General features: G+C 40.3%; 1 protein-coding gene across 2 annotated transcripts in view; it reads left to right on the forward strand.

Moving 5' to 3' along the window:
- Positions 1-20,250, forward strand: part of LOC137027625 (E3 ubiquitin-protein ligase RNF123) — a 198,078-nt gene that overhangs the window by 126,865 nt on the left and 50,963 nt on the right. For both annotated transcript variants that reach the window (XM_067395870.1, XM_067395871.1), the window contains exon 36: positions 6,650-6,777. In XM_067395870.1, coding sequence (XP_067251971.1) covers positions 6,650-6,777 — 128 coding nt within the window. The remainder of the gene's footprint in view (positions 1-6,649; positions 6,778-20,250) is intronic.

Here is a 20,250-nt window from a genome sequence, read left to right on the forward strand (position 1 = left end):
CAGCCCCGCTGTGCCTGGGAGAGGCAGGATTGAAGTAGAGTCGCAGAGAGGGGCCAGTGAGTCAGTGTCTGTCTGTTGGGGGCCACAGACGCCACAAATAGCCTCTCCTGTTTACAGGCTCGTGCTCTTGGAGAGACACCTGCTGTCATACTGGGATGCTTTACAACTCAATTCCGATTGATATATTTTAATATATAAATATTTAATATATAATAGGGGTTAACATATTTATTTCCTTCAGGGATGCAACAATTAGTACATGCCTTTGATCTAGTTCTGTTCCTAAGTGACATATAGTGAGTTGTTTACATAATAGGTAAACATTCACACGCCCACTTGTTGACTAACTGGTAGAAAAATAAGTAGCTGTGAAGCCTTAGAACTAATTAAAAGTAATTAAATAACAGGTTTTAATGAGTTTAAAACAATTACATGACTAATAAACTAATACAACTTATTAGGGATGCACCAAAATGAAATTTTTGGCTAAAACCAAAAATTGGCTGAAAACCGAAACTGAAGCTGAAAATGACTTTTTTAAAATAATTATTCATATCTTGTTTTAATTTTTTTTTTTTGTGTGTGTGTGTAATTGTATTATTATAAGTATATTATATACTTTTTTTTAAAAAAAATTCAAGCCAAATAAATTAACCACAATTTTATTTAAGGTGTTAGTTCACCCAAAAATGAAAATTCTTTCATTTATTACTCATCCTCATGTCGTTGTACACCTTCGGTTATCTTCAGAACACAAATTAAGATATTTTTGATGAAATATCTCTATTGCCAGAAAGATAGTTAAAACTTTCAATGCCCAGAAAGCTACTAAAGACGTATTTAAAACAGTTCATGTAAGTACAGTGGTTCAACCTTAATGTTACGAAGCGACGAGAATACTTTTTGTGCACCAAAAAAACAATAATGACTTTATTCAACAACATCAAGTGATGGCCGATTTCAAAACACTGCTTCATGAAGCTTCAAAGCTTTCAGAATCTTTTGTTTCGCATCAGTAGTTTGGATCACGTATCAAACTGCCAAAGTCATGCGAACTATTTAAATTCCGAAGCACTTATGACGTAACTTTCATTTTTAGGTGAACTTACCCTTTAAAGTAACACACAACAATTGGACAGAAAATAGGCCTGTATTAAAATAATGTTAAATATCAACATATTGATTTCAGTATATCAGTATATTATTCTTCATTCAGTTCTATGCAATAGAATTAGATTTAACAGATTTATTTTTTGACCAATTATCAAAATAAAGGATAGTCCTACAAAGCTATTATTATCAGAGCATGTGAGCAGACAGCAGGAAGTGGATCAGTAAGAAGGTAGCGTCATTTTACCAGCGTTGCCCAGCATTGGCTATACCAACCACACCATGTTACAGTACAGTATTGCTATTTCAAACAGAAACAAACAAGTTCAGAGAAATTTCATGAGTGGAGTGTTGGGGCCACGAGTGACTGAGCTGAGAACGCACACAAACATGGAGCAGAGACATTGAGCAGTCACTTCGAAGTTGTGTATCTTCGGAAGCAGAGCTGCTTGCAGAGTTATAAAACATGCTGTGCAAGAGTGAAACCTGATCGCTGAACATGGAGGGGCGGGGTGGCATAATTTCAGTTTATTTTTTCTCTTTCAGCCAACAACTGAAAATTCAATTTTTGCACAATATTTTTTGGCGGATGAAATTTCGGTGCATCCCTACAACTAATAAAAACTCCCTATGGTTATTGCACAGAAAACCCTCCAAAGTTGACTAGACTAAGTGTCTATGCCTACCTAAAGCTACTGTATTTTCTCAAAGATTTCTTTGTTTTTAATATCCGATTACTGTTGTCTTACCACAAATAACACCATCAAACTGTGGTTTCTGTGCAGAAAAAGTGGTACAATTTTACAGATGGATCATTATCTATGCATCTGTATTCATTTTAATGAAAAAAGCAAAGATGAGTGTTTGAAACGCAATCAGTTTGAGACTGCCAGCACAGTCGCCCTTCAGAGCGCAGCAGGATGGCTGCCAGGTGCAGGTTGTGTGGGCACTGATCTTGTGTGTGATTTATTTGTTTACTAGACCTCTGTTGTTTGAGCGTTGTTGCCCGTTCAGCCCTGTCATTCTGCGTGTGTACTGTATTGCTAACTTTGCATGACAGCCAGCCGTGCTTTGTAAACACAGCAGCCAGCTGGGTGTATTTGTATGTGGGCACAAACATATTTGCTCAAGTGTTTGTCTCCCATTATGGACGTCCTAAAGGTTTGTTCATGTGTTTGTACATCTACAAAGGATTTAGTTTCTGCTGGAACACCATTTCTGCCACAGAGATTTTAGGCCGCAGGGGAGTGTGGAGTAAGATGTGTCACCTCCTGAATCTATCAATCTGTGCATATACTGTACATAATAATGTTATATTATATTATATTATATTATATTATATTATATTATATTATATTATATTATATTATATTATATTATATTATATTATATTATATTATATTATATTATATTATATTAATTATATTATATTATATTATATTATATTATATTATATTATATTATATTATATTATATTATATTATATTATAATTTAGTAAAAAATTAGTGCAGCTTTCCCCACTCTAACTGATTTACAACAAAACAAAAACCAAACAAAAAACATTTATTACTTTCGTTGTGTTTATTGTTTTGTTTTGGTTTGTTTTTGGGGTATTTTGTTTTGTTTTGTTTTGTTTTGATTTGTTGTTTGAGTGTTTTGTTTTTGTGTTGGTTTGTTTTGTTTGGGTTTTTGCTTTGCTTGTTTGTTTGTTTTTTTGCTTTTTTTTGCTTCTTTTGTTTTATTTCAGTTATAATTATAGAAATATGTATTTTAGTGTTTATTTTGATCGGACTTTGTCTCACGTAGCCAAACCTTTAGACTGATCGCAGAAGGTCTGGACTCCATTGAAGCATTTATTAGCCAAGAACTGCCCAAAAGCACATCTGACCTAAATGTAAAGCAAACAATCAAAGTTAGTTTTGATCCGTGTCATGTTTAGGGGCGTGAAAATGTAATGTCAATAGCTATGTTTCCATCCAAAGTTTTGAATTTAACTTGTGTGCAAATTTGGAATATTGCATAAAACATTTACAAATAAAGCACGGTTTCCATCCAGTGAGTAAAAGAGAACAAAATCATCACTTCCTCATAAACTGACACTAAATATCACTAAGAAAAATGGAAGTTGCTGTGGTAGAAGTCACTGTATATAATAATTTCTGTATATAATAAATTACTTGCCCTTCAGATTACGCAGATGAACCGCAATAAACAATGTCTTGTTATCTTGCATTCAGATGCCTGGTGTTTGTGAACACAATCGTGTGAGATGCAAACCACTTTAATGACAGACTTTGCCGGCCCGCTAGTTTGTTATGCTGCCCCATTGCAAAATCACATCTTTTTTGATGCGCATCAAGCAATTTATTTGATAAAAGTGTTTGCACATCTTTGCGCTTCCATCCAGCGGTTTCTAATGCGATAAAAGAATTATATTTTTTGCAGTACAGTCGAGTAGGTTTTGTATTTTTACATTTTGAAAGTATTACTTTAAGTTATGGGTTTAATTCATGTTTATAAAAAAGACGTTGTAGACAGTGACGTCATATCACGACCGTTACAGCATCCGAATAAATTTTGCACGTTCAAAGTCTAGTGTGACCGCAGCTTGAGGCTGAGACTATATCCGACTTGGTGACAGACATTTATTTCTGCAAAACTTGTAGGACTGCAGGGGACACTATTCAGTGTTACCCTATGCTCTTCTCTGTTGCTCTTTCTGTTTTCTGTTTACCTGTAGATGCTGCTCATTTTCAAACCAATCATTTCACCCACATAAGCAATGGAGGGGGAAAAAAAATACTCCATAGTGTATTATTAAAGGAAGTCCTTTTTCCTTTGATTGCATCATGAGGAATTGTACATGAGTGGGTGTATGCGGTCGGAAAAACACACATGAAAGATTGATTAGTAAGGGTTAGATATACACAGTATGTGTGGCAGGGAAGATCTGTTTGGGTTTTAATGCTCAGCCATTAAGGATGAAACTCCATAAATCATCTGCCCATGGTACTATTTTGTCTTTGGAAAATGGACAAAGCAAAAGGATATCAATTTGAATCCTTTGACTGTTAGCAGAAGTGGTGTGTAGATCAGTTCAACATCTTGTCTTCATCTGATGTGCCCAGATGTGCAAATAAGGTTTATTTCTTTCTGAAGAAGCAAGACATATTTATTTGTTGGAAGTATGTTGACCCCATCACATGAGTTGTGTATGACAGGAAGAGCTCTGTTCTCTCACAGTCTGACAGCTGCGCTCCAGTGAACAATGTCTGCGAGTCTGTCTCTCCCTCTGTCATTTTTAGTGGGGTTTGCCAAGTCAAGCATCACTATTACTACATAGGGTTACAGATTTGTTTAGAAGAGAGAGAGAGAGAGAGAGAGAGAGAGAGAGAGAGAACCATAGCCTTGTGGGCTCTGACATATGGTGCAAAGCGATTGGGGCAGCCAGCGTTTGTGTACCGACTCATGGTAATTTCCTGATCCCATTCCCCTTCCTCCTTTCCAGTAGGAAATCAGTGAAGTGAAAGTTTTAGCTTAGATTGACCTGAATAATAGCAGGGATGTATGTAAGGAGGAATTGTTGTGCAGGATTTATAATGAGTGATGGTGACGGTGCTGTGTGTTTGCTGCGGTTGTCATAAGTGGCAGGTTTTGTTATAGTGCAATGTTTCCTCCTGTGCAACTGTCTATTCTCCATTCCAGTGATTTCACAAATACTATTTATAAATAATAATAATAATATAAATTTTTATAAGAAATATTTTTATTTTTAAAATGGTAAAATTAATATACTTTCTGTGAGGGCTCGGACTTGGAGAATTAACCTAATTTGTAAATTTATTAATGAATTAATCTAAATTGTTGAACTTTAAAAATAAATCTGTAAATAACAATTTTGAAGAATTATTTTCATTTTTTGTTGTCTTTGTTGTTGTTGATGATGATATTGGTGATTTGTTTTTTATTTATTATTTAAAAATACTAAAATTATTATACTTTTTTAGTGAGTATTAATTTAGTGAATTAAGTTTTTCTGTGAATAAATCTGAATCGTTTAACTGATTAAAAATATAACAAATTTAAACATATTTTATTATTATTATTATTATTATTATTGTTTTTTATATTATATTAATAATAATAATAATAATAATAATTTATTTTTAAGTACTAATATTATTTGGAAGTTCACTGTTTAAATATATGTTCTTTATGGTTACAATAAAAAAATTATATATATATATATATAATATATATACATACATACATACATATATATATATATATATATATATATATATATATATATATATATATATATATATATATATATATATATATATATATATATATATATATATATATATATATATATATATATATATATATATTTATATATAAATATATATATTTATATAATATATATATTTTTATATAATATATATACATATATATATATATATATATATATATATTTATATATATACAGTATATATATATATATATATATATATATATATATATATATATATATATATATATATATATATATATATATATATATATATATATATATTGCTGTAAAATATATATATTGCTGTAAAAAGGCCTTTACATTTTACCTTCGTTAATAAAAAACAAACAAGTAGGAGAAAAAGAAACGCAAAAGTAACATAACACATTACGTTACTTTTGCGTTTCTTTTTCTCTCCTTGGCTTGTTTGTTTTTTATTAACGAAGGTAAAATGTAAAGGCCTTTTTACAGCAAAAGTGAAATGAATAAGCCTCAGGCTGGAGGAAATGCAAGTAGAGGGCACCACTCAAACAAACCTTTCAGCTGTGCTGCCATTCTTGATCACAGAAGAATAGGATGCAGGAGAAGAAAGTTTAACACTACTTCAATTAAAATAAATAAATAATAATCCAAAAAAATGTATCAAAAGTCATTTTGCTTATTAGTATGGTTGATTTGAATCATCGAAGATCAGCAGCAAAGACATTGATTAATAAAGTGAGATTAAATACATAAAGTATATATATTTTTTCATTTAACATATTTAATTATTGCAGGTTTACATTTTGCATTTCAATACTTTTAGATATTTTGAGGAATACTGAATCAGTTTTTGTGCAAGTGAGATGAGTAAATGCATGATCACATTTAGTCTAGAGCTACAATAACTATCGTGTTCACACAGTGGACACAACACCTCTGCACTCTGTCCCAGTTTCTCTCAACATGGGGACAGGAGAGGTGTCAGTCAATAAATGGGAAAGCAAAGTTACCTGCATTACTTACTTGAAAAAGTAACTGAGATGTTTTGTTGTAAATTTAAAAGTAATGTAACTAGTTACAAGTAATCTGATTACGTAACTCAAATTCCTTGTAATGCGTTACCCCCAACACAGAGTGCCATTGCTTGGGATGGACTCTTTTAACTCTTAGCCTGTAATCATGACACTGTAGCAACTACATAGCAACACCCTGACAACCACCCACAACAACTTAAACATCCTCATTCGTTTGTCTTCCAGGATCTCAAGGGCTGCATCTGTGCTGTTGTCGGATCCTTGCTTCCAGCTTCGCTCCATTCAGTACCTGCTGGGAGAAGGAGAGGTTGGAGCCATCGGCGCTGACAGCAAACATTTCTCTCTGCACACATGTGAGTCATGATTAAACGCATCGAGGGAGGGGGAAAAGGGGGCGGGGGTGTAGCAGTTGAAGTCGCAACAGCATCTCACTTTTGCATTTTCAGTGGGATGTTAAATTTAGTCCACGTTGTTTTTTGTCGCATTGCATGCTTTGATATGAAACGTTTTACAGTCTAAATATACTCCTCTTTCTTAGAAAAGTCTTCCATATCCAGTGACGTGAAAGTAATTGTTTGTTCTTAAAATAGCCTCGGCTCTGCCATATCACTCAGCTCTTATTTCAAACACTAAGATCAAATCCGTGCAGTGATTGAGATGTATTATAATTATAATCTGCTATAACTGGCCTTTACATAAATTATTATTTCCTCTTAGCAGGTGAAATTTAGATGGACATCAGGTATGAAAAATTTTATTTTCCAGTCTGATTTCCTGTAGCTTGACTGGTTGAGCATTATTCTATCAATTGAATTCCCAAGAACACAATAAACTGATACATTTTTAAGTCACTTATATTTGGACAGCATTATGATGAGAGACCCAATTTTAATTAATTTCACACTAATCCAAACAAATTTATGAGCTATCCTTATTATGGCTTGCAATCATTTCCAAATTTTAATCTAATTAATTAATTATATGCTGCATACTGAATCAAGTAAGGCATGATTAATCACATATTAGTTTTTGCTGAAAAAAGCATTAAAGGAATCATGAACTGAGAAGTCAAAATTCCCTTGATCTTTTGACATATAATAGATCATTGTACTATTGTACTAATGCTGCGTTCTAGGCAGGTTTTTGAGCCCGAAAGTCACGACTTCAAACCACGACTCACGACTTTGTAGCGTTTCAGGCAAGTCATACCAAACTGCCTGAGCACAAGGAATTGTGGTAACCAGCATGGCGGACCGTACGGGGCTTATGCTTATTTACAATAATTTCTACAACAAACTTATCATTTCAGACACATAACATTGTAATACTTAATCGTGTGTGTATTATTTATCATTATTATATTATTATTGATTTGATTGCAATGTTATATTGTCCTAAAGTCTATTTCTCACCGTGTACCACTTGCATAAACACCACATCCGTAGGGGCTGCCATTGAGTTTCGCGGGCTATGTGACGTCAGAGCGTGGAACTGGGAGTACATCGATCTAGTATGAGTTCACGGATGGGAAGTCACGGGTTTGACTGCCATTTCATTGCACTTTCACAGTTGCCTGGAACATGGCATTAGATCCACCCCTGGTTCTACATCACTGCCTGTATAGCCCCACCCACCAATTCGCGTTTTCGCAGTGGGGGTTCAATCCCTAACTGCCTGGCAGCACCAGTTCCACATGTAAGACTTATTCCATATGCAAACATGTCAGCCAATCAAAGCAGTGGGTGTTAACACTGAAGTCTCAGAGCAGAAAAAAAGAGCGTTCAGACCAGAGGGCTAAAATCAGGGTAGAAAAATAGCCTTTTATTTCTCAATTGACCATTTTTGATGTAAAATACTAACATTATAACTTCATCTCAGGAAACACTATGAAATAAAAATAATAATAAAAATGCAGTTCCCTTGGCCCCTTTAAATGAAGATCATTTAAAAGTCTTAAAGGTGCAGTAAGCGATTTCTGAGAAATGCTGTTGAAAATGGATCAGGCATATACACATGATGGGGGAGGAGAGAGAGTGAGCAACAGGGAGATTTGAAGAAAGACTTCAGAAAGAGAGATGGCTGAGAGACATTGCAAAATAGAAAAGCTCAGAAGAATATCACTGAAAAAAGAAGGGTTATGATTAGGCAAGAGCTTTAGGACCCGCAAGAGTGCTGGAGAGACCTAAGTGGGAAAGCCTGAAAATGAGGTTGCTTTGTTTCTGCTCCATACTAGGGATATAACGGTATGAGATTTTCACATAAAACCGTGATGTTTTCTGAGACGGATATCATACCGTGAAAATCTCATATTATTAAACAATTAATTATTATTGTTATCGTCAGTTAAAATGAATGAAAAAAGGTTTTTGTTTGAAAAAATGCATTATTATGCTTTATTATAACTTTTGTTTGTTTTGTTTATTCAAATTTCAATAATCAAAAATGTCTAATCAATTAAATTTAATAATTGATTATGGATTAGACTAACTTATTTTTTATCATTAATAATTTATTAAAATATTTAAGAATAAAAGTATTATTTATAAAACATATTATCAAAAATGGTGGTAATCAAATTAATAAAACTAACAATTTAATATATTTTTTTTAAAATTTAACCAAATGAAAATTTAATCCGTTTTTTGGCAAAGTGCTGCACAACAGAGATTTACTAAATGAAAACATAGACAAAAAATATATATTTCTTAAATAATGTTTAAATAAATTGTATTATTATTATTTTGAGAAGTACATTCTATTGTACAATAGTAATATATTTCTGTCATAATTTCTTCAAATTAAACCAAACTTTTATTTTGACGGGTTGTAGTGAAGACCTTTCAGTTTCAGAGTGTATTTGACAGTTGTTCATACTGGATATATCGTCATACTGGTATGCTGTTACAACCCTACTTCGTACGTGTGTAACATTGGTTTTGCTATGAACCAAAATACAGAACCAAAATATGCTGTTGTTGTAATGTTAGCTATAGTAAAAGGACAGTTCCCTTTCGAAAGGGAACTCACGCTGCGTGGCCTAGGGATTTCTATGGGGAATGCCTCTGGCATGCCAGGTGTCTGAAGCGTGAGTCTAAACAAAACAATGAACTTGACGTTGGCATCACTGGTGCGACCGTGAGTATAAAAGTCCACCTGTGAATAACGTCATCCTCTTTCGTGTCTTCAGTATACCAGTTTGTTTGAATGTGTGTTTATTCCGAGACAATTTAGTACTATAGTGAGCACAAGCACTAAATCATTTAAACAGCATGTTCCTCCGTGTCAGCGTTATAGGACACCAGATGACACACACGATGTGTGCGTTATATGCACGGGTGAGGAGCATGCACGCTAAGTCCTTGAGGGGGCTGTTTGTGTGCAATGCAAGCGCATTCCCATGATGAAACTTTGCTCTCCTCTGGCCCTTTTTTTTTGAGGGAAATGGGCCATCCATCTGTGCATCGCAGTTCAGGACCTGTAGCAGCTAAGGCAAGTAGGAGACTGAAGTCGTGGGGCTCGCAGGTGGAACTCGCGGATGAATTTGAGAGAGGTATGGTTATTTCTCATTCATCTGTGGCTGACGAGGGAGAGCTGCTTATATCATCTGATCTGGCAGTGAGCACACTTCTTGCTTCAAGCCATGATGAGCAAGACATGGCTGATGAGATTGATGATGCTTCTGAGCGCTCTCAGTCCGCTTGCCCCACATATGACGAGTTATTGGATGTTATGGCCCGCGCCACGGTGAGATAAGATCTGCCATGGAAACGCGAGAAGCACAAGCCCCCTCGCAGCCACCTCAATGAACGTTTCCTGTCAGGGCATAACCATCCAGCTTGTACCTATGAACCGTCCCTGAAGCTTGGACCTATGATGTTTTTGGCAGTTTGTTTACTTTTACATCTGCCATTCTGTTTGCTTCAGCATTAGTGGCTAGTTGTGAATGCACTGTCTGACGCCAGATAGTTTACTGAGTAGTAGGCTCCCTTAGTGAGTATTTTGTTTTAACAAGGTTTTTTTCCGCTTCCTTGAGCTTCACTCAGAAAGTGTTATCTTTACTTGTTTTTTTTTAAATAACTAGTTTTCTGTGTTTTTTTTTTTGACATTGTAAGGCCAATGTTTTAAGGCCTCCATCTGCAGAGCTCCACCTGCTGGTGATTCTGAGTTGTTAAGCATTTTTAGCCCTTTTTTTTTTAGAATCTGCTATCAACATCTGGCTGTATTGATGCTTTTAGCTTGATTTAGCTTTGATTTTTATAATATGAGCGTTGTTAGGCCTCTTCTCTTTTGACAATGTTGTCTTTATTAAGGCCTCTGCTCCCTAGAGCTCCGCCAGAATAACAGTTGCCATTGGCTCTCTGTGAGCCTCCTTGCAAGATATCATGTGTGTGGAGCGTTGTTAGGCCTCCTCTCGATTAGAGAGTCGTTATTCTGAGGCCTCCGCTCCTGGAGCTCTGCTTTTATTTGATCAAATTTGTGTCATCAGGCCTTCTCCCACTCAGAGAGTTATCTTTGAGGCCTCCGCTCTTTTGAGCTCTGCCATGATAGCAGCTGTGAGTTGTAGTCTCTCTATGAGCCTTCTTCCAAGATATCATGTATGTGGAGTGTTGTTACGCCTCCTCTTGTTAAGAGAGTCGCTAAGTTGAGGCCTCCGCTTATAGAGCTTGGCTATCATTTGCTCTCTCTTTAGCCTCCTTGGTTAATATGAGCATCATCAGGCCTCCTCTCAGTTGAGAGTTTTCTTTCTTGAGGCTTCTGCTCTCTTAAGAGCTCCACTAGGATAGCAGTTGAGTTGAAGGCACTCTGCAAGCCTCCTTGCAAGATGTCCCATGTGTTAGGCCTCCTCTTGATAAGGGAGTCCTTATGCTGAGGCCCAGAGCTTGGCGATTATTTGCTAAGTCGTTAGGCTCTCTGTGAGCCTCCTTGGCTAATATGAGCGTCGTCAGGCCTCCTCTCTTTTGAAAGAGTTATTTTTTTGAGGTATCCACTTTCTAGAGCTCCGCCAGGATAACAATAGAGTCAGTGGCTCTCCGTTAGCCTCTTCGCAAGATATGCTAATGTAGAACGTCGTTAGACCTCCTTTCAATAGAGAGTCATTATGCTGAGGCCTCCGCTGCTAGAGCTCGACTATTATTTGCAAAGTCGTCAGGCTCTCTGTGAGCCTCCTTGGCTAGTGTGAGCATCATCAGGACTCTTCTCTTTTTAGAAATTTATTTTTCTTGAGACCTCCGCTCTCTAGAGATCCACCGGGATAACATTTGCGGGTTGTATGCTCTCTCTGAGCCTTCTCGAAAGTTATCCTGAGTGTAGATCGTTGTTAGGCCTCCTCTCGAAAGGAGAGTCATTGTGCTGAGGCCTCTGCTCCCAGAGCTTGGCTATTATTTGCTAAGTCATCAGGCTCTCTGTGATCCTCCTTGGCTAATATGAGCAATGTCAGGCATTTTTTTCTCATTTTAAAGAGTTATCTTGTGGCCTCAGCTCTCTAGAACTCCACCAGGATAGTATTTGTGGGTTGTTGGCTCTCTTTGAGCCTCCTTGCAGATATCTGGTGTGTGGGACATTGTTAGGCCTCCTCTCAATTTACAGAGTCATTTTGTAGGCTTCCACTTCTAGATCTCGGCTGGGTGGTAGGATAGTATGTTTGGTAGTTAGGCTCTCCTGGAGCCTCGTTGGCTACTTAAAGTGTTGCTAGGCCTCGTCTCAATCTGAGAAGCATTCTATAGGCCTCCACTCTGCAGAGCTTTGTGTGCTAACTTAACTCGTCACTTTCCTTGGGTTAGAGTGTTGCCAGGCCTCTTGTTGAGGCCTCCACTCTCCAGGGCTGCTTTTAGGGAAGTTGAGTATTTTAGGCTCTCTGTGAGGCTCTTGGAAGCTGGCCTAAGTATGAACGTAGTTAGGCTTCCTCTCTTTAGAGTTATCCTTTTGAGGCCTCTGTTCTTGAGAAGCTCTGACCTATGATTGTCGCTGGTGCGCCTTTGAGTCGTTGACTTAGCTCAGCCAATAAGGTACTCATCCCTTTAGCATGGCAGTGTGGGTATTTCATTCCCCATAGCGACCCCTAGGGGATGCAGCGTGAGTTCCCTTTCGAAAGGGAACATCACAGGTTCCCTGAGAATAGGGAACGAGACGCTGCATCCTTTTTCCATGCTTCAGGCATTCATGCTCCATCTCCTTCAGACAAGAAGTGGATGACATTATTCACAGGTGCCCTTTTAAACTCATGGTCGCACCAGTGATGACGTCATAGGCTGCCGCCTGCCAAAGTCAAGTTCATTGTCATGTTTAGACTCACGTTTCAGACACCTGGCATGCTAGAGGCATTCCCTGTAGCAACCCCTAGGGGATGCAGCATCTCGTTCCCTATTCTTAGGGAATCATGGTTACATGCGTAATCTGAGACGTTTTGAGTGTAATTTTTTGTCTGAAGCTGGTGTGCTGCTGGCGACTAATGACAAACTCAGGCTTTTGTATACTCTGTTAATTTTTTTGTATTCCTTTTTGTTCATTTGTCAACTTCGCTTTATTTTCTGTGAAGCATTATGATAAAGAGACATCCACTCTTGCATTTTGTGTTTGTGCATTTTGGGGGCGGAGCAATGAAGGTAGGGGTGCATTTGTTTGGGTTGATTTCAAATATCAACAGTGTTTCTCAGAAATCACTTACTGCACCTTTAAAAGAAGATAATTGAAGACATTTATGACATCCATTTCGCAATCATCTTTATTCAACTGTTTTTTAAAAATCCTTTTTAAATATAGGTAAATAATTAATTTTGAATAGTATAATTTATACATTTTTATATTTTATAAAAGTATAAAAAAGTACATTCTACAAAGTACATTATATGCAATTTTCAAATGCATTTTATTTATATACTATAATTTCTTTTTGTCTTATATAAAGTATTTTATATAATTAATGTACTAAATTGACATATTAAATTGATAGCCCTATTTATAATGTCATTTTTGAGTGACCTATATTGAAGTGGTAATGTAACTGACATCAGGAAATCCTCTCCCAATTGTACTGTAGTGCAAATCGATTCCTCCTGCACTGAAGCTAAAGTCTGCTCTAACTATATAGACCATCCACCCCAATCCACCACTTACTGTAAAAGGCTGTGATTAATTATTTACACTAAGTGGATGCATTTTCATGTACACTATGCCCACACTTCTAAACTGCTCTACTTGGGGAGAGAATCAGGCATAATAATGAGGTCTTTAGTCATTTAAGAACACTGCTTGAGAGTTTGTTTACAATATTTGAAAGGAGAGCCTTTTAAATACTCTATAACACCAGGCCAAAAACTTTGTACAAGAGTTTAGAGTTTTTAAAAGGGGTTTGGGGTGGGGGTGGGGGGTTGTGGCATGTATAGATGCATTGTGATTTCTTCCTTAAATTATTCTGGAAAGATTCACAATGTATATTTTCACATTATTAAATTATTAATTTAAATTAATTATTAATAATTGGTTATTGAAAACCAAAAATACTACAGCATTGATTGTTATTATGGCTTTTATATGAGTAAAACGTCTCGGTTACGTATGTAACCCTCGTTCCCTGAAGGAGGGAATGGAGACGTACGTCAGTAGTGACCAACGAATTGGGATATCGCTAGAGAGCCCCTATCAGTTTCAAGAGAACTAAAACAAGCCAATGAACATTGGCGTGCGATATTTGCATAATGCGCACCGCCCATATCCGGGGGATATAAATAGGAAGCAAATGCAATCGCACTCTGTTTTTCGCTGAGGAGACAACTGGTGTCCACACTGCAGCGAGGGTACAGAAACTGTGGCGACGGGACGTACGTCTCCGTTCCCTCCTTCAGGGAATGTAACTCTTCAGTTACGAAACCCCTTCCAGTGCCCAGCGCAAGCTCTAACCACCCGTCACACCCATGGGACGGTGAAAGGGGCGAGCTTACGCCGAGAGAGTCTACCGCTGTTCCGACCTACCCACTAAGTAAACTAGACTACACTGGGAAAGTGAACCCGTAGGGGACGCTGCGGAGGCTGCTGGGGGAGGAATTTATGTGGAGAATACATATGGACTGGCCATAGGCTCGTCTGACAGGTGACAGCAGAGTTAACTCGGCTAAGGGAAAGACACGGGCTCACCGTAGGGAGTTTGACCATGTACGATACACATATGGGACCACTCATGTAGAGGGATCACAACATATGGAACCCAGCCAACAGACAACATCAGAGACGGATGTTGGCCTGGCATCAGACACTCCGCAATGTCCGAGCCGAAGGGGGAGGCGGAGGAGCTCGACAGGGATCGCGAAATGGGGAACACGACTGAAGTAAGGATGCACGTATCCGGCCCAGAGGGCGGGAATGGCATTGCAAGCCGACACATAGAGCAGGTACAACGTGTCTACTGGCTGGTTGAAGCGAGTACACGGGAAGATACTGGCTCTACACGTAAACTATAAAATCTAGCAAACGTGTTGGGTGTTGCCCAGCCTGCATCTATACAGATATCTGTCAGCGAGGCGCCTTGAGCCAGTGCCCAGGAAGAAGCCACTCCTCTAATGGAGTGAGCTCTCAACCCGAACAGGCATGGCACGTCCTGGGATTCGTACGCCAGGGCGATGGCATCCACTATCCAGTGTGCCATCCTCTACTTGGAGACAGCCTTTCCCTTCTGGTGGCCTCCATAACAGACAAAGAGGTGATCTGAGGTCCTGAATCTTCGAGTTCTATCCACATAAACACGCAGAGCGCGAACTGGACAGAGCAAAGCCAGGGTTGGGTCTGCCTCCTCCGAGGGCAGCGCTTGCAGGTTCACTACCTGATCTCTGAAGGGAGTGGTAGGATCCTTGGGCACATATCCGGGTCGGGGTCTCAGGATGACGTGAGAATCCCCAGGCCCGAATTCCAGGCACGATTCGTCGACCGAAAATGCGTGCAGGTACCCTACCCTCTTGAGCGAGGCCAATGCAATAAGGAGGACGGTCTTAAGGGACAGTACTTTTAACTCAACTGACTGCAAAGGCTTGAAGGGATGACGCCGAAGAGATGTAAGAACTAAGGTGAGATCCCAAGAGGGTATGGAGGGAGGGCGAGGAGGATTCAGTCTCCTTGCCCCCCTCAGGAACCTGACGATCAGATCGTGCTTCCCTAGGGACTTTCCATCGACTGCGTTGTGATGTGCAGCAATAGCGGCAACATACACCTTGAGGGTGGAGGGAGACAGCCTTCACTCCAGACCCTTTTGCAGGAAGGAAAGCACAGATCTAACCGGTTCTCTCGGTGAGAGGAACACCATTCAACGAACAGGTTCCACTTCAACGCATAGAGGCTCCTCGTAGAAGGAGCCCTAGTGGAAGTGATAGTGTCTTCAACCGCCTGCGGGAGATCACTTAGAACCTCCGCATCCCATCCAGGGACCAAACGTGGAGGCTCCACAGGTCGGGACGCGGGTGCCAAAGGGTGCCCCCTCTCTGAGTCAGAAGATCCTTCCTCAGAGGAATGGGCCAAGGAGGGACTGTCGCGAGGAGCATAAGGTCCGAAAACCAGGTCCGGGTGGGCCAATACGGGGCCACCAACAAGACCTGCTCCTCATCCTCCCTGACTTTGCACAGTAGCTGTGCAAGAAGGCTCACTGGGGGAAACGCATATTTGCGAAGGCCCCGGGGCCAGCTGTGTGCCAGGGCATCCGTGCCGAGAGTGAATAGAACCACTGGCAATGGGCAGTGTCTTAGGAGGCGAACAGATCTATCTGTGTCTCGCCAAAGTGCTGACAGATCAGCTGGACCACCTGGGGATGGAGCCCTATTCACCCACATGTGGAGGCTGCCGTGAAAGCTCGTCAGCTGCACGGTTGAGCACACCTGGGACATGAATGGCACGAAGCGACCTCAGATGCTTCTGACTCCATAGCAAGAGATGGCAGGCGAGTTGCGACATGCGACGAGAGCGCAGACCACCCTGATGGTTGATGTACGCCATGGTCGCAATGCTGTCTGAACATACTAGAATGTGCTTGCCTGTCAGCAGCTTCTTGAAGCGGTCCAGCGCAAGACGAACTGCCAGCAACTCGAGGCAATTGACATGCCAATGCAGCTGCGGTCCCATCCACAGACCTGAAGCTGCATGCCCGTTGTACGTGGCACCCCACCCCATGGCGGAGGCATCTGTGTGAACCACAGCGTGCCTGGACACCTGTTCGAGGGGAACACCAGCCCGCAGGAACGAGGGGTCTGAACATTGGGTGAGAGTGCAACGACAGTCCGGTGTCACGGGGACACGGAAAGAACAGCGCTGCCACGCCCATCTCGGGACCCGGCCGTGGAGCCAGTGTTGAAGCGGCCTCAAATGACGCAATCTGAGCGGCGTGACTGCAGCTGCGGATGCCATATGCCCTAGGAGCCTCTGAAAGAGTTTCAGTGGGACCGCTGTCCTGAGCTTTAGCAAACTCAGGCAATGCAATACTGACTGGACGCGTTTCTCTGTGAGGCGCGCAGTCTGGGCGACCGAATCCAGTTCCATACCGAGATAAGAGATCCTTTGCCTGTGGGCGAGTTTGCTCTTGTCTCAGTTGACCCGAAGACCCAACCGGCTGAGGTGAGTCAACACCAAATCCCTGTGTTCACACAACTGTTCTCGCGAGCTGGCCAGAATGAGCCAGTCGTTGAGATAGTTGAGAATACGAACGCCCTGTTCCTTGAGAGGAACAATGGCCGCCTCTGCAACCTTTATAAAGACGCGGGGTGACAGGGCCAGCCCGCAGGACTTTGTACTGGTATGCTCGACCCTCGAACGCAAACCGTAGAAAGGGTCTGTGGCGAGGCAAAATCGAGACATGAAAGTACGCGTCCTTCAGGTCTATCGCTGCAAACCAATCCTGGGGACGGATGCATTCGAAAATGCGTTTCTGCGTGAGCATCTTGAACGGCAGCCTGTGCAGGGACCGATTCAGGACAGCAATCTCTGCTCGGAGAACAGGTGCACTGTCCAGAGTCACCTTAGTGAAATGGACACCTCTGAACACCGGGGGACGCCGGGCGAACTGAATCGCATAGCCAAGTCTGATTGTGCGAATGAGCCAGCGGGACAGGCTGGGGAGTGGGACCAAAGGCACCACAGACACATCGGGGCAGCGAGGCAGAGTGCTGAGACTCGACTCGGATGGCACAGCAGCCCGAAGTGGAGTCAGACTCTGCAGAGTGGCAGTGTGAAAGGGGGACGGAACACATGGTGCGGCCTCGACCATCATACTGCCACCCACTGGCGAGATGAGAGGGGGCTGCGGACGACGAGGCAGAGCCTCGGGTCCAGACAGCTGCGCCCTCTTGTGACCTGGAGGATTTGGAAACAGCTCTTTTTGTGAAAAAGTGGGTACCGCTGGACCCCGGAGAGCCAGCGACGGGACAAACAAAACAAATTTCTCCCGGCCCTCCGCCGGGAGTGGGAGAGATGGTGGAATCCTCTCCTGAAGAGCTGAAACTTCCTCCTCCAGTTTGCCCATCTCAGGATCGTGACTTCCTCAATCTCTTGCCACCTGGCTTGGCCCTCCGTTCGCTGCCGGCTCCCTGCTGTTTGGCTGGTGGAGGCTGCTGCTTTACCAACTTAGCAGGGGCGGAGGACGATGCGGGTGGGCACCCTCGGTGATGAGCAGGCTGAGGTTGCGCCACCGGCGGGGCAACACATGTTTGATGGCCTCAGCCTGCTTCTGGGCGGCGGAGAACTGTTGGGCGAAGCTCTCCACATGCTGCTCAGGTAAACAGCATCAGCCAATAATGAGTCTGCGTTCTGACACAAAAACACGGAAGCCTGCACTGTCTATACAACGTAAACAGCAGAGGAGACTTGACGGGAGAGTTGAAATTGTTGAATAAAGTTGTTATTTTTGTTTTGTTTTTGCGCACAAATAATATTCTCATCGCTTCATAACATTTCATCAAAAATATCTTAATTTGTGTTCTGAAGATGAATGAAGGTCTTACAATTTTGGAACGAAATAAGGGTGAGTAATTAATGACAGAAATTTCATTTTTGGCTGAACTAACCCTTTAATGTGTGTCACATTAGCGCATTTTCTGTGGACAACTATGGTCCATTGTCTATCGTCAATAGTGTATCGATGTTTGAAGCAGAAGTCACATTCAAGCAGCTTTCTGTTTGTCAACGCAGCTAATTTGTATGATGAACTTAAGCTTGTTATGAAGAACTTAAATCTGGAAATATTTCACCCTCACATGAAATTCCCAATCTCGTGGATTTCAACTGAATTACTGGATTTCGGCCGTGAATATTGAACAAAGGTAAATTTGACCACATCTTGAGAATCAGTTTGCAATCTTGTCGTGATTCTCTGAGTCAAATGAATCGAGAGATAGGGATCCCCACCCCTATCTATTAGAGATTATAGGCAAATAGAAATAAGATTTTCTCATGCAGGTTGATGTTGGTTTTTATTTTTCATTCTTCAACAACTCTTCATTCAGACGGGTTTTCTTCACACTGCCCGTTCCGCTCAGCTCTGAGGGACAGTGTGGTGTGAATCTCCAGGCTTACGAGGAAGAAGCTGGTCTCTTTCGTAGTCATGGAGACTGAGGGTCGCCATGGACACCACGTCCGGCCTCAGTTCCTGTCTGTATCTCCCCCCACCAACCCCCCTCTGTTTTCCACCACTAAACTGGGTCATTGGTATCAGACTCCATTCCTGAAATGAGATTAGCTGGGAATTGTCCTTGGGTCTTTTTCAACCTGTTGTTTAAAGACTCAGGGGACACATTAAGGGCCCACCAACATCTGAACTCAGTTGAGCAACATGGCTTGTTTTACCCAAGCGAACAGGGATACTCAAAGCCCCAGGACTTGTTTTAGGAAGCTGCCATTGGATGTTGCAGATCTGTGTCTTTATCAAGGTTACTGACTAAAAAGAGAGACACAATGTCCTAAGTAGCAAACTACTATGCTACTTATACTATTTTTGCAGTATATACTGCACATCATATTGATATTTTTATATAAAGGTTGATATTATACAAATTTCAGATGAACCAATTTCAGAAATCAACAAATCATTTGCCTAATTCTTGACTAATAGAGGAATGTGAATCTTTTGGATTACTCTTTTGAATTGATTCCTGTCACTGGGTTTTGATGTGATTACATCAATTTTATTCAAAACATATCTGATTCAGTAGATTCTAGATTTTAGTATTCAATTTGATTCTATATTTTTATTATTATGTTTTAATTAGCTTTAAGTTAAATAACATTTTAGATACCAAAGGCCACATATGTATATAAAAAAATATATATTTTTACCACAACAGTTAACCAGTGACATAAAAGCACATGCCTGTGAGCCGTTAATTTGCACCTGTGATAATTCTTAAAATATGTGTATATTTTGTAAAGTATTTTAACAAATCATCAATTGGATCTTTAACATTGTAAATCTTTTTTTTTTTTTTGTTAAAAATTTGGAAGTTTTGGCAAAATTTTTTGTGCAAAAAGGTCCATTGTCCACAGAGCCCCTAAAAGGACCTGGCGATGGAAAAAATATGAGATAGGAGGGAAAATGTTTTTTTAATGCATTTGCGTTCTCTCGCAAAAGTTTTGCATTCCTCCGAGAAACTTTGTGTTCACTCACAAAATGTTTTTGTTCCCCCAAGAAAATTTTTGTTAGCAGTGCAAAGTTTCTCAGGGGAACAAAAAACTGCTGTGTGAGAATGCAAAAGCATTGACATATAATTCTCATTTTATATTTTTTTCCATCACTATGCTCCTTTTGGGCAGTGGCCTTCACTATTTTGTTCATGAGAGCCACACTGATAGGACATAGTCAATAG

This window comes from Chanodichthys erythropterus, chromosome 10 (assembly GCF_024489055.1).
Source record: "Chanodichthys erythropterus isolate Z2021 chromosome 10, ASM2448905v1, whole genome shotgun sequence".
Lineage (NCBI taxonomy): Eukaryota > Metazoa > Chordata > Actinopteri > Cypriniformes > Xenocyprididae > Chanodichthys > Chanodichthys erythropterus.